The sequence below is a fragment of the Gallus gallus genome, chromosome 4 (assembly GCF_016699485.2).
Source record: "Gallus gallus isolate bGalGal1 chromosome 4, bGalGal1.mat.broiler.GRCg7b, whole genome shotgun sequence".
Classification (NCBI taxonomy): Eukaryota; Metazoa; Chordata; class Aves; order Galliformes; family Phasianidae; genus Gallus; species Gallus gallus.
Window position 1 is genome coordinate 32,667,962 of NC_052535.1, and position 15,271 is coordinate 32,683,232.

General features: G+C 35.0%; 1 protein-coding gene across 3 annotated transcripts in view; it reads right to left on the reverse strand.

Annotated features, from left to right (window-relative positions):
* The window catches only part of LRBA (LPS responsive beige-like anchor protein), a 372,868-nt gene that overhangs the window by 245,884 nt on the left and 111,713 nt on the right, over positions 1–15,271 (reverse strand). For all 3 annotated transcript variants that reach the window (XM_040699152.2, XM_040699153.2, XM_015276673.4), the window contains exons 35-36: positions 12,070–12,134; positions 352–460 (exon numbers count right to left, since the gene is read on the reverse strand). In XM_040699152.2, coding sequence (XP_040555086.1) covers positions 352–460; positions 12,070–12,134 — 174 coding nt within the window. The remainder of the gene's footprint in view (positions 1–351; positions 461–12,069; positions 12,135–15,271) is intronic.

The window sequence follows — 15,271 nt, forward strand, 5'->3', positions numbered from 1 at the left end:
GCTAACCATCTTTTAAAATGGAATTGCCTGGGCCTGCAAAGCTGTTAAGCACTGGAACAGGCTCCCCAGAGAGGAGGTTGAATCACCATCCCTGAACGTGTTTAAAAACATGCTGGATGCAGCGCTCAGGGACATGATTTTGTGGAGGGTTGTTAGAGTTAGAGTAGGATGGTTAGGTTGTGGTTGGACTTGATGACCTTGAAAGCGTTTCCCAATCTGAGCAGTTCTGTGATTCTATGATTATGATACTCCATTACTGTATGTTTGTTACAGCAAACATACAGTAATGTATGTTTTTTGTTGTGTTTTTTGTTTTGTTTAAAAAAAAAAAAAAAAAAACTCATTTCTTACCTCAAATTCAGCATGTCGGTTAATATCTTCTGCCCGTTGTCTGCTCAAGATAAATTCTGCTTCATTAGCCACTCTGACCAAATGGTCCTTCATATTCTGACTCAACAACCTGTGGACAGAAAATATTTAAAAGCTGCCTTAAGAGAACGAAATCCAAAAACAATACTGTATATATATAAATGTATATATATAAATGCATTGAGCTCTGTTCTCTAACACTGACTTGACTGTGTTAAGTAAATGTTATAAATAAGGTTGAAGGGTAATCTTCTGGCAACCAGTAAAACTGTATTTCAGTAGTAAACTAAGTCAAGAACCAAACAAAATGTAAATATCATAAACAGTAATTTGTTTTATTTAAAATACAGAAATATATTAAAATCTTTCAAATACACACAACACATGCTAAAGAAAAGTAAGCAGCTTACGCCTATAAACATCCAGAGTGAAAGCACTAATGTAACCAATATGAAGTCCAAATCAAAAGAAATGTGAATTGCGCTTCTGCAGTATAGTTTTTTTCTCCAAATACAAAATTGGAATTTTATGTTAAGTATACATTTAAGTAATATTCTAAGGATATTATAAAATAAAGATAATATAAAATATCCTCAGTCTCACAAACAAAATGCTGAGATACACATTGTTTCAGGTTATACACAGAACAAAGCTACAATTCAATCTGAGATTTCTGAGACCTTCATAAACCTTGAGTTTATGAATGGCAGCAGATATAACAGGTTGAATTACAACCCAATTATTCTGCAAGTTCACATATTGTTACTAAAAACATTTCCTTTTTAATTAGTTACATTGGGATTCATAAAGTTAAAACTGACTATACAGGAGCTATACAGTTTGAAAGGTGAATATTTCCATAGGATTACTCAAAGATAACCAATACAAATTCTTTACTGCTAGATAGTTTTGTAAAATATCTATTCTTAACCTATCCTAACTTTTTTTTTTTTTAAAGGCTTTCCATCACTAGCACAGGAGCAGAACATAAAATCACTTGGTTTCCTTGCACTTATAACCTAAAACACATTTCATCAAGTTCAGATTCTAGTGAGATCCTTTTAGCAAGATCCTTTCTTTAGAAAGGCAGGCTTTATTATGCAGGATGGATTCTAATGCATAGAATGTCGATTTTATCACACAGAAGTTATTTATCTGAGCTTCAGCTCAATCTGTTTCTATATGTATGTTTGGCAGTACGATCATTATTGCTCTGCTGTCTCATTTCCTATCTTGTTCATGATTCTGCAAGTCCACTTGTGGACTTGTGACAAGAAATCTAGAGTCAGAAAAACATCAGAAGATGGAAATGTTTTTTGTTCACTGCTTCTCACACTACAAGGCCAGGAAAACTGCAGAGTAAGATCTAAATGAGACAGATCACGCGATCTCAACCAGTTAAGTCACTGAATCTGTATGCATAAAGTCTTAACACAAGAAATAAGCACAATTTGTTATTTGAGGCATGACTTCACCTAGTATTTGATGAGGCTTATACAGAAGCAACTGTTTTAGAACTATTTTTTCCTATTTTTTTCTATTTTTTAATAAGTCACTTTTGGGATGGGAGCAGCTGTTATCAGCTAACCTACAGCTTGGCTGTAAGCATTAGTGACATGCTTCTACTTTCACAACCTTGTAGAACTGGCACTGCTGGAATGATATAACTTCAATTTCATAATTTTTCATGATTTAAAAAAAAAAATTGAGAAAATAAACTAGTTAAGACATAGTTGCTAAACTGAAAAAAAGAAGCCCCAACATCACCATCTCTAAAAACTTATGGTAATGTTAAGCTAAAAAAAAACCCCTACAGTGACAAGAAACGTTGCATAACTAATGTCATAGTCATCACACTGGGGCAGATTCCAAACATTTGACTCATATTTCCCCAAGATCCAAAGTAGCGCTTGCAAATCTACCAAATAAGTATTTAAGTAAACATTTTTAATTAAGAGCTTCCTAAAAATATGGAGATCATGAATACAGATGTATTTACTGATCTGTATCTATGTACTTACACAGCATCCTGTTACTGGTATTGAATATGCAATACCCATCCCTTCTGCTAAGCTGTTCAAACTTGGGAAAATACTAGTCGTTCTCTACTCTGTTCAAGAAAGCATGCTCTGCAATAATTGTTTCACTTATTTTCTACATAGATATTCCTTTCTATCCACTAAATGTAACCAATAACCAGCCCAGCAGATGACTGTACACTAGCACTTACTATGCATTTGCAGAGATGATGGATTTGTTCCAAACAAAGCTAAAAACTACATTCTGCCATAGACAAGCAACACTCAAAGCCAACTAGAAGTTTACCTAGTGAAAGCACATAGCTATTATGCATCAGAAGAAAGTTGGTCTCCTATGGATCAGTCCAAACCTTTGTCAACTCTCTCCTAGCAATGCCACACAATTTCCCCATTTGCTCTATGATATTCCATACTGGGTTAACAAATCCAGATAAACCTTTCATGTGATTCTGCAGATACAGCCTAGTTGAACTCCTCCTTTTGGCAGCCAAAAACTCTTAAGTCTAAAAACTACACAATAGCCTAAACTCAGCACAGATACCAACCGGTAACTTCAAACTCTTCTTGAAAAAAGTCTAACAGCTTCATATAACTACATAACAACTACTATACAACTTCACTTACTGCAGATTGACAAATTCAGCAAGTAAAGATCTTCAGGAGATAAGAACAAAAGTCTTTTATTAATACAAATGGGGCATATAAGAAATAATTTACTGGTTTTTTCCCATACAAAAGCTGTGTTCGTTATTTATATAAAAAAAACTCAAAATCGTAACCTTCCTTCTCAGTCATCTTTACCAAATGCTGCATACTCTTACATTAACATTCTTTAAGTTTATATAATTTTATTAATCTTTCAAGTTGTATTATTACGTAGATCAGCCTGGATTTTCTCCTTTGAGAACAATATCCTCTTAACCAATGCACCATTCATATTTTATTTTGAATTTACATCCTGAATGGTCAAATTTAGCCAATGCAATATCTACCTACCTACAAATATAATGTTGGCATGATGTAACAGAGGCGCCTACAGTCATTACTAAAATTCAAGGCAAGTACAAGCTCTCAGCATCTCTATGAAAGAGTACATCAGTTTGTATAATAACATTTTATTCATTTATTTCTAAACAAAAAATGTTGAAAACCTTGGCTGCTGCTTCCTTTTCATTTGAGGCAAACAAAACATCACATAGAAATTTGCTAAGTGCAGCCCACTGCATGCAACAGAAACAAATATTTCCAGCTGAGCAGAACACTGCTGAGGCAATTACAAAAACGCTCACTCTTGCCAAACTAATAGTTAACCTCCAAACTACCTAAAACATGTTTAGTACATATGTGAGTGGCTATAAACTGCATTGACTGTATCAGGGAACATAATGAGACAAATGTTTTCTTCTACACAAAAAACCCAATAAGTTTAGAAAAGTCTGATTTTCCTTAGGACAAGAACATTCCAAAGATCTAAAGGGTCATAACTGTCCTTTCTGGTATCTACTCTGACCTTCTATTCAAAATTGATGATGTATGTTTTTGGCTAAATAATTTCACTTCTCCATCAAGCGTGAACCTTCTGGTTGAGCTATAGCATAGCTTTCAGAAACATGCCCCAGCTTTTTGTTTTGGTTGTTGTTGAAGATTTAAGGAGATTCTGCAGGTTGTTTTCCCTTGAAGTAGTTTTAATAAGTAGGCAACTACTCTCAATATTAATATTAAATAAGCCACTATTTCATGTATGCTTCTATCCTGTTTTTAATTCCAACCATTAGATTACATTAGTTTTTTTGCGCGCTAAATAGATCTATCCAAAACTTTTCTTTATACTTGTTTTTCTGCAGCAAAAAGACATTTTCAGTTCTTTGATGAAACAAATAAATTAAATTTCTTTTCACCTCTATTATAATGAACAGAGGTTAAAAGACATAACTGTCTAGTAATTTTATTCCTATTTCTGTTTCATAATCTCTGTATGCAGACACAAGGCCCACATTTGTCTTCTTATGTTACCATCTCATGTGTCTGTTTAGCTTTTTTTCTGTTAATAAAAACTGAAATGCTGATGAATCAGTGATTTATGAGGGCTGCTCCAAAAGTAATGCCTCCTATTCCATTATGTTGACATAACATCAGACGTGGATGTTGTGGAATGGCAGTGAAAGCTAAACCTGCCCAGCAATATCCTGTTACTTTTTTTTTTTTTCCCCCCTCCATGTGAGAGTCGGCAGTCTGACAAAGCAGCACCTAATATGGAAGCACTTATGGAACAAAGGTGTGCCCCTGAATTCCTCCAAGTAGGAAAAAAAAGCAATTCACTGGCATTTAACAATACTTGATTAGCATTGATGGAGACCAAACAGTGGGTGTGAGCACAGCAGGGAGTGGGTGGTGAGTTTCAGTAGCAGCAACCTTAACAGTGGGCCACCTCCACTGGTAGAGACTTTAAAAGTTTAGCATGTAGGCTCTTGTTCATTGCTAGTGAAAATGCACAGATAATGGTGGTGACTATGTTGAAAAAGTGTTTTGTAACTGAGAATCTGCATTATCAAATAGCATAATCGTGCTTTCTGATCTGTTGTAGTTTCCGTGGAAATAAAGAGAGGCTCTCTACTTTTGGAGAGACTCACACACCCATTTGATAGATTAACAACTGTTTTATTTACACAAATGTTATTCAACTTTTTCTGATCTTTAACAATGAAGTGTTTTTCCTGCATGGCTGAACATGCATATTCTACAGGAGTTTGACCATAATAGTTATGGGTAACGACAGTGTCTCAAACTCTTTCTCCTTCGCAAAAGCAGTTTGTTTCATGTCATTAACTTTGAAAAGTTGAACAGCCCAGTGAAAACAAGCAGTGGGACAGAACCCATGTGGGAAGTTAAATATATACTTGCATACTTTGCTGGGTCGGGAATGACATGCTAAAACCACTAAGTGATGGAATTACAGCCAAACAAATGAGATATTCTGATTTTTATTGTTACGCTGGATAAGAACACCACCAGAGATTAAGCAAGAAATCTTTTTATTCTGATGTCTAACTGCTGAATAGTTATTTAGTGAATCTTCTTGAAACAGGGAGGGAAAAAAAGAGTGCAAGAGAAAAAAAAAGGTGGAATAGAAATACACGTGTAAGAAAGAGCAAGAAATGGATAAAACCTAGGTTAGTATTGTTGATGTTCAACAATTATTAGTTTCAGTCAAAATACTGCAATATCTTTGTAGGCGACGTTTACAACAGCTGTTTAGGCATAAATCTCTCATAAAGCACCACAGGGTAAACTGTGATTGTTCCAGATAGTACCATAGTAGAGAACTCTGAGATAGCCAGGAAAGGAGAAGGAAAGCTTGCTTTACTATTTGCACTCCTCATAAACCTAGCATATGAGAAGTTCTCTTACATCAAAAAGAGATGCATCTTACAGGGATACACACAGTCCTTCACGGGATCTGACTACTCAATGTGTGAAGTGTTGGAATTACAGCTGCAAAGCAGTTTTACTATTGCTTTGTGGAACTCTAATATTTTACAAATATCCTGTTCAATCATCAGAAAAATACAAACAAGTCCATAGTTTGAACACATCCATGCCCCTCAAAATATTGAAGAAAATAAACAGTGCAGAGCCACCAGAAAGCTGCCTTGGACTTGCAAGAGTATAAACCTAAATAGCGCTCTGAAAGGACATTTAAGAGAGGACACATCAGTCCTTTCTTCTCTATCTAGAATAGCCATTCAGAACATGTAAGAGCCAAGTGAAAATTAGTCTGAGGTTGCGTTCACTTCTGCATCAAGAGTGACAGAATTTATGAAAATTTGAGAACAGAGTAATTGTACAATCCCTGTACGCACACTGTATGCAGCATAAATACCTTCTTGTTACTGCTATATTAATTTACTATTTAAAAGCAGATGTTACTAGAAACATTATACATAAAAAAACATTTAAGAATTCCCAGGCACTCAAAAGCCTTTTATGATTTTGCTTTTTTATAGAACCAACAAATTAATGACATATTCCCCAAAGCAAAACCTACCTTTGTCACATACATACACTCTGAAATTATGAGCATCTCCAATAATAAAAGCTTACATTAATTTTTAATCATTAAAACAGTTCTCCCAAAAAGCTTCTGCTTGTTCATTAAGTTGCAGCAAAGCTCATATGTTTCCAGTTACATAAAAAGATGCAATTTAAATCCTCGTGCAGATGATCAAACAAAACTCAGTGAAATAAAAAACTGTTTGTAAAATGGCTGTGTATGTCACACAACATCTTGGTGCACGCACAAGCACAAGATAATCATGTAGTGTCAAGAGCCCCACCTCAAATCACTTTTCCATTTCTGAAACACATCCAGGCTACAATTTCTAATTTTAAGCACATTTCAAATGTTGCTTCAAGTCTGGCTGAATGGTCTTCTATAGTTCAAATTCATGCATTAACAAAGCTGCTTCTGCTATGAAGCAAAACAATAGCATCAGAACATAAATCATCTAAAATCCCTTTTACAAAACCTACTTAACCAGAATGGCAGGTTGCTAAAAATAAGAGCAAAAAACATGGAAAACACTTTCTTTCCTCCTACAAACCAAGATTAAGGTGTGGGTTCTGTATTATCAGTAGGCTGGGGCAGAGAGGCTGTAACAAGGGAAGCAGACCGTTAATAATCAGTTCTAGTTTGGACACTACTATATTTTTTTCTGAGCCATTTTTGGTCAATTATGCATAAAGGCTAAGTGTACTAGTTATCATCCATTTTTTTCATTAATAGCTATATTTTTCTAACTACTTTCCATCACAGTAGTTGCTCCTATGGCAACACATTCTCTAACACTCATTCCTTGAGAGTGACCGCACCACTGCAAATGAAAGACAATTGAATGGGGCAGCCTACACCTGTCCCTTATTTTCTGTTAGGAAGGCGTGTGAGTAATTGGCCAACTAGTTTGATTGCCAACGATTCCAATATTAAAAAAATATTTGCATCTATTACCAGTCAGAAGTAATATTTGCAATTTAAGAGGAGCAACAGCAGGTGATCTTGAAACTTTCATAGTATAGTTCCTTCTATAAAAAAATATTGTAGAAATACAGATGATTACAGCATTCCAGATTTTAAACTACTGGATATTATGCTTTGGGAGAATAATACCAGTTATATCTGGTTATTTACGGTGAGGTTTGGGGATTTTTCTGGTTGGTTAATGGAATATTTACTGTCAAAGGATATTAGGCTGGTATGCTGCCTGCCCTCTTCTTCCTCTCTCTCAGTAACTTCTGAATTCTTTAATTCTTTGAGTAATTCTAACCAATACTTTTTTTTTTTTTTTTTTAAACAGAAGATTGGAGTTTCTCAAAACATAATATATAAACCCAGCAGAGGACAGAAAACCTTGTAAATGTCCTTTACAAGAGGGGGGGGGGGGGGGGAGGAGGGAGGGAACATCCAATGATCCAATATTGGATAAGAATCCTTTGATATGGTGAATTTTGTTGACATTTCATTCCTCATCAGACTGCAGAGAACCTACCCATAAGAAAAAGCTAGAGAATAACGAACGTCATTAGTTCTGCTTCTCCTGGGTATATTACTATATATATATATAGGATTTGAAAAGGAGGATGGCAAAGGGGAAGAAATGTATTCTGTACATTTAATTAGGGCATCTTTCCACGAAACTTGATGTGATGGCTTTTTGTTGTTGTTGTTTGGTGTTGTTTTTGTTTTTAATATCCAAATGCTGTCTGAATGCTCGTTTACAGATGCATAAACATTGAAGAATACAGCAGTTAGTTCTTCAGATGACCAACAAAACCGTGCTTGAGAAAATTAAAACTAATCATGTCCAAGAGTCTCTTCAACTGAAAATCTGAAAGAATAATTGCTGCAGCATGCTTAGGAGGCTGATCCCTCAACCCCTGCCATGCCAAACCCATTATCACCCCAAAGGGGATAATAACTGTCATGCCTAGTCTCAAGCACAAGTACGTTTGTTAGTGCACTGACTGATACAGAAAATAAGGTCTAGCATAAGAGATGCTTCACACTAAAGTGTGCTAATGAATCAAAGCGACAGGAGAGAGTTTTAACCTTCACAGAGCAAAGGAGCTGTTTGCAAACTAAGTAGAGGAAATAAGAGTCTAACAAAAGAGACATTTGTTCGCTCAAGAAAGTAACACAAACTAGTAGTTTTTTTTCCAGTTGAGAAATAACACCTTGAACATCTCCTGCGTAAGGAGAAGAGATCATTAGTTCCAGGGTGGGGGAAAGAAAAAAAAAAGAAAAGAAATATGTCTGGACAATTTGGAAGTCTCTGAAGAAGAGGACTGGCTATGTGAGTGAACCAATCACAGTGAAAGAAATAGTTCCAGTAAAACAAATTCTCTCATCAGTAAGGTCTTCAGCTGAGGGCTCCAAAACAGATTGTCCCTAAAGGGAGGACCCAAAGGTGAAAGGCAAGCACCAAGACTGAAATCTACACTGACAGAAGTTCAACAGGTTAAGGAAAATGTTTTACAATCTACGTTTCTGCTGCACACATGGCTGAGAGCACAGGGAAGCAGTGCGTGCTGGCACCTTTTTAACAAGGTTTCAAAGAGCTGTAACTGTTCCAGACATAACATTATTGTCTAATGCATATTCATTTTATTAAATACAAATTAATATTCAATGCAGCAATGTTTTGAAATTTACATGCTTTCATGTACAGAAAAATTAATTTCCAATACTTGCTCCTTCAGCTTTTCACATATTCAACACTTTCCTGGCTTTCTACACAGATCCTTTTTTTTTAACCACGCTTGTATCCTGGCCTTCGAAGACTTCAGCCGTGTATTTCACAATTAGGTAGGTCTACCATTCTGTGTCTTCACAATCTAGTCTCCTGTTTAGAGATTTTTTTCCCCTGTTTTGAAGATTCGAAATTTCTCTGGGTTCAAACAAACCTATTTTGCTATGCAAAGAATAGCAGTGGACCCACTGTGTTTGCAAAGCCTGGAGCAGCATGTTATATAGTAGTTATTTGCGAACATGCTGAAATTCAGCCCAACACATTCTGAATGCAGTACATACATTGCAGACCTTACGAGTCCCAGAGGCAGATTTTCTGCATATATTTCTGTCCAGGGAATCGTAGCCAAAACACAGCAAGTCAAAACATAAAACTTTCAACTGGCAAGAGAGAGAGAGGTACATTCATACCTTTCACATAAAAGGAAAAAACACATTTCAAGGCAAATATAAGAAGAGATTTAGATCTCTTCTTTCAGAGCTCATTTGATTCCAAAAACATTTTTAGTTGTCTTAATTGCCTGATAAAAAAAAAAAGCACAAAAAAAAAAAAAAAAAACAACCACAGGAGGACAGGAGGACAAATTTCAAACTGGAATACCCTTTGGTATCTTAATAACTTGTCCGAAAATGAGTAATAAGCATTGTGAGTAAAACTGTGCTTTACAGAGGCTATAAGATGACATTTTCCACCAAGAAAGCAGACAACAGCAATTTTGTGATTCCACAAATTCCAGGCAGTTCTACCAACCTCAATATTATTTTATTTACTCTAACACTCCATGCATCATGGTACCCCATGGACATCCTTACTTGCTGAAATCAGTTCTGTCCTGTGTACAAACACCTTGTCATCTTTCATTGAGCATTTGTAGGAGACAATTTAAAACTTCAACTATTGTTATAGAATTGCGTTAAAAGTCTAAATCAGTATCTTTCAGCCATTTCCATTTGTTAAATTGTAATTATAAAGTTTCAGCTTTTGGATTTCTTAAAAATCATAGTGTTGTGAAAAGAAAGAAATGCTTTAGAGTAAGTGTTGGTATATGTGCAAGAAGAATAACGTGTGACCTGTATAAAGGAGATGAAAAGAGTAGTTGGAATGTAGTTCATGTTGTAGGAGGGATAACAGCTTCCTTTTAGTGAATGCTGAAAAGCCACAAAGCAATGCAATGACCAATTCAGCAGTAACTTTAAAGATTCCTATAAACTGGAATGGAGGAAAATGGAGCCAGATAAAAGCAGACATTCTTATAAGAAACGAATCCGCTCTCCTCTTCCCCATAATGAAAGTTATGTTCCCACTTTTTTAAAAAACAACTCTGCTATGAGTCATGAAAAAAATGAAGTAACAATTACTTAGATATTTTCTGCTAACCAAAACCACACTTTTCAGTCTTTAAGGGATCGTTTGTCCCTGAGACAACCACTCTGCTAAGACTAGACTATAAGTTATTGATGTTGTTTACGGAGGCGGGGGAGTGATTCCATCTGTCTGTGATGGGCACTGTAGGTTTTTAAAAGAAAATAGTCAATTCCAAAGACTTCATTGATAGAACACTCTCTGAACGCTTGACCTGAACAAACAGACTACTAGGTAACTGCTACTTAAAACTCAGTAACTGATTTGTTCATGATAATCATCTTACCCAGATGAACCTTACATTGTGGTTTACATGTGTGTGGGATCTCTACGTTATCTATGCTAATAAAACATTAATCAAGGGCCAAATTTATAGCAGGCACTTTATAAGTAAGGTCAGGACAGGTCAGCCTCACATAATAGGAAACAACTACAGGCTAGATCTTAACACTGTAACTGAACACCCTTGTTACTTTACCTTGGCCCTTGGGATCAAGACTAGTAGCAAAATGTTTTTTCTGCCTCAAAACGGTGTTTCTCTTACCATAAAGTGAAATGCAACCATTAAAATGCTCATTACTTCTAGAAATCTGGAGAACATTCATGCAGTTTAAAAGAAAAATCTCAAACAGCCATTTCTTCTACAATGATAAGAAGTTTACATAGCATTTTCATTTATGTGATAAATTATTCTTAGCTCAGTAGCTGCACTAATCCTGTAAAATTGATTTTCTGTTGAGATTATTACTAGCTTAACTTGCTCACCAACAGAACATTGCTTTAGAAAATGGCATTTCTTATAATTCTCCTTGGCTAACTCGTTAAGACATTTGAATAAAAATCCTTTTGAAAACATAAATAGTCCCTAGTCTGCCTCACAATCTATTCCGAATGAAGAAAATATTGATGGCTCTGAATAGTCACTACAAGTTAAAGAGCATGGCCCCAACAACTGCTCAGTCCTTCTCTTTAAGTTTCAGTAATATACATATCTAGTTACTGGCAGAACATGAAGGCTAATTGGGAATATTAGCACAATTTCTGTACTTTAAAGGAATACTTTTCCTTTCCATTTTATGAAGTAGATAGAAAATAAATGAGGAAACTGGAATCTAATTTTTGAGACAAAGGCTTCTCTAACACATCCTAGCTATAATGCCTTCCAAATATCAATTCCCTTCCTCAAGAGATTAGTCAAATACAAATTATAGTTTCAACGTTAACCAGTGCACAAGGACAGGAAGAAAGAAAATCCATGACACTGACAAGTGATCTATTTAATGAAACCAGAGCATTCAGATTCTGTAAAATCTCTTATTCAGTATTAGAACTAAGTAGAACTGTTAAAGAATATGAATTTATGCTTGTGAAACTCAAAGAAATTGTAACACAAACAAACAAAAAACAGCAGAAGCAAAATTGTAGAAAAGTGTTTCAAGTCACTTAAGTTCCCTAAAGTTCCTAAACGCTACAGCAGAATGGCTATTTTGACTTACCTTCCTTCATTGACAAGCTCTATAAAGGCAAGGCCAGCATTCTTTTGTATAGAGTTCTGCCACTCCTGAGAAAGAGAAAACAATAAAACAAAAAAACACAGTTGTAAAAATGAGACCAACAAAAACCATTTAGGGTTAGAAAGTCATGCACCTTCTTTTACATTCTGATCACTTATACCACTAACAAACATAAAAAGCATTAATTTTGCGTTAATCAGGAAGGAAACATTTCCAGCAAGAACAAATAAGTGCCATCCATTCCAAGCCATATTCTGTGGAGGGTAGAAGAAAATACAAAAACATCCCACAAATACCTTTATCATTCACTATGTTGTGTGCTAATTCACTACTTCCTCTGGTTCACTGATGCCCTTTGCCTTAGTGAGACTTGGTAATGCTAACACAATCTTTCAAATAAATTCAGTGCTTATTGTTTAGACACAGATTTCTTAAATACTAATTACATATATGGATAATAGTCTTCTCACCTTAACATCATATATTCACTACTACTGCAAAGATCAGGTTTACCAAATAATACATCATTAACCCCCAATATATACTAAATTAAAAAAATTAACATTCTAACAGCACAGAGGCAGGCAGCACACATTTCTTACATCCAAGAGAACCCTGAACTATAGCAAAATTCCACACACTCTTCAGGAGTAGGTGCAGGTTTTGCCTGATCCCCAGAAAAGACATTTTGAGAAGTATATAACCCATTAATGGGGCTTGCTTCCCCTTTTGATAGCTGACAAACAGAATTTGTCAGCAAAAACACAACAAAGACTTTGAATCCCATACTCAGTAGCAACAAATTGACAGAAACAAAAAAAAAAATAGGGTAACAAATGCGTGAGACATTTCAGAGGGAAAAAAAATAGGTATTTGGAAAGAACAGACTAGATATAGCTCTTCATTTAAATCAGTAATAACTGTTTTAACTAAGTTTGTTCCCCTTCTAAACCAACAGAAAACCATGCAGACAGACAGTTTAGCATCACGTGCTCTTTCATATCAGCTTTCTTGATTTTCCAGTTTTATTGTAAGAAACAGCAATCCTAGCAAACATTCTTTTTACAAATCTTGCCAATTCTAAAACAGACAGAAAGCACAAAACTGCAGATAGAAAATCAATTTCAGATTTCTAAATACAGAAGTATTCAGTAGTCAGTGTATCACCAGAGCAAGTTTTTAACTACACAGATTTGCAAAGTGATGTTACCTAAGTCAGCAACATGAAGGTTTGATCAGACATACACAGAAGCCAACAGAAAAATGAAAAGTTTGAAATTTTTCAGTATCAACTCATTTTCTACTTCTTAATCATTTTTAATGAGCGACACTGTATTGCAATGTTGAAGTAGTCAGAACTAAGAGAAGAATAATTGGAATTTGTGATGTACTACTCCTCATGAATAATAAAGGATTTCATTACTTTTTATATAACTAGTTTATATGCATTGCTAGTCAAGCAACATTCTAAATGTCAGCTGGACTCCATTTACATATTATTGCATTGATTTTTTTTTTCAATAATACCCCCAGTGGTATCATCAGTTCTTCCTGCTACATCTATTTTACTGATATTTCTCCCATCATCCTTCTTCCAATTTTCTCCCACTGCCTTCTTATTGTCACCATTACAAGACTTCAAGTTAGCCTGAAAGCTGTTTGAAGTAGCTTTAAGAAACATTTATTTCTCTTCAAAAAGCCCTTTAGGTGTTAATATTCTAAACAAAATAACTTGCATAACTAATACTATTAAGAGGGCCTTTTAATATAATATCAAATTTTAATATCAAATTAAATATTCAGCTTTGTACGAGGATTGTTAAAATGATTCTCTGTTAGCCAAAATGTGTGAAAAGCAAAAAAAAAAAAAAAAAAAAGTTTTTTTTAATGACACTGCCCATCTGTTGCTCTGTGTTAGTAACCTCTCTTTCTCTCATTAACAGAACTCACTACAACACTTGAAAATTTAATTGGTGAAGATGGAGGTTGCCAAAAGTGAAAAGAAGGGGTATTTATCATGATACTTTTCAGCATTTTTCTCTACATCAGACATCATCAAAAGCGGCGTTAGTCTAAACAATTTCATAAATCCCAGCTGAACACACCCTAAAGCTAGTTTTAATAGTTGAAAGAAAAGACTAATGGTCATCATATTTCACGATCCCTTCAATATTTCCCCACAGTATATGTCCTTTCAAACAATTACACTCAGTATGCATATTGCATTATTATATCAGCATCTTAGTTATCCATCTCCCAAAGGTATTAGGGAAAAAACACGTTAAAAGCCTCAAACTCAACCACTAATGCAACTAAATAACTACAAAACACATTTCAGCACTTTCCTAAGGAAGGACTGTAAGAGAAGATCAACAAAGTCAATAATTTCATACCTGTTCTAAGCTGTACTTAATTGACCATCATTTCCTATGGCTATAAATGTTTAGTAACTGAAAGACATAATCTACTTTTAATGCTCTTGGTCACTGTACAACGAGAATAGTGAAGCAGGGAAAAAAAAATTGAAGCACTAAGCACAAAGAGCTACAATGAAAAGCAACCATTTCAAGGAGACAAATAAGAAATCACATTTTACTCAAATACCATGTCTGATGTGGAAACTTCTTAGCTCATTATTTTTTCACCTACTTCCTTAATGGAATCTGTAAACACTTTGATAAGTACTCGAGACAAAATGCATGTACTATTTCTCTTCCTGAAACGATACTTTGAGCATCATCTGAATTATAGCTTTGTATAGAACAGTAAATTTCCCATAGCTACTGCACTACTCTGTCATAAGCAAAATCATATCCCAGTCCTTTATAGCAACAATTTTATATCATCAACAAGTTTCATTAACAAGTTATAAGCACACAAAGATCATTAGTCGAAAACATGAAGTAGCATTGGTATTAAAACCACCTCTTCAGAAACTAATAATCTCCTTCAAGGTCTATATTTTAACCCCACTTGAGTTAGACATTTGTGATGTTATTTTTTTTAAATCTACAGCTTTCTTTTTTAATTAATCCTAACTAATGATCAGTCATGTGACACTAAAATTCATATAAATCACTACCACATTTCCTTTGTCTGGGAAAGACACGTAGACAGAAAACCACAGCAAGCATTAGACTACAACCAGCAATGAGATTAGTCTAGCAAAACAATCCTTAGTAAC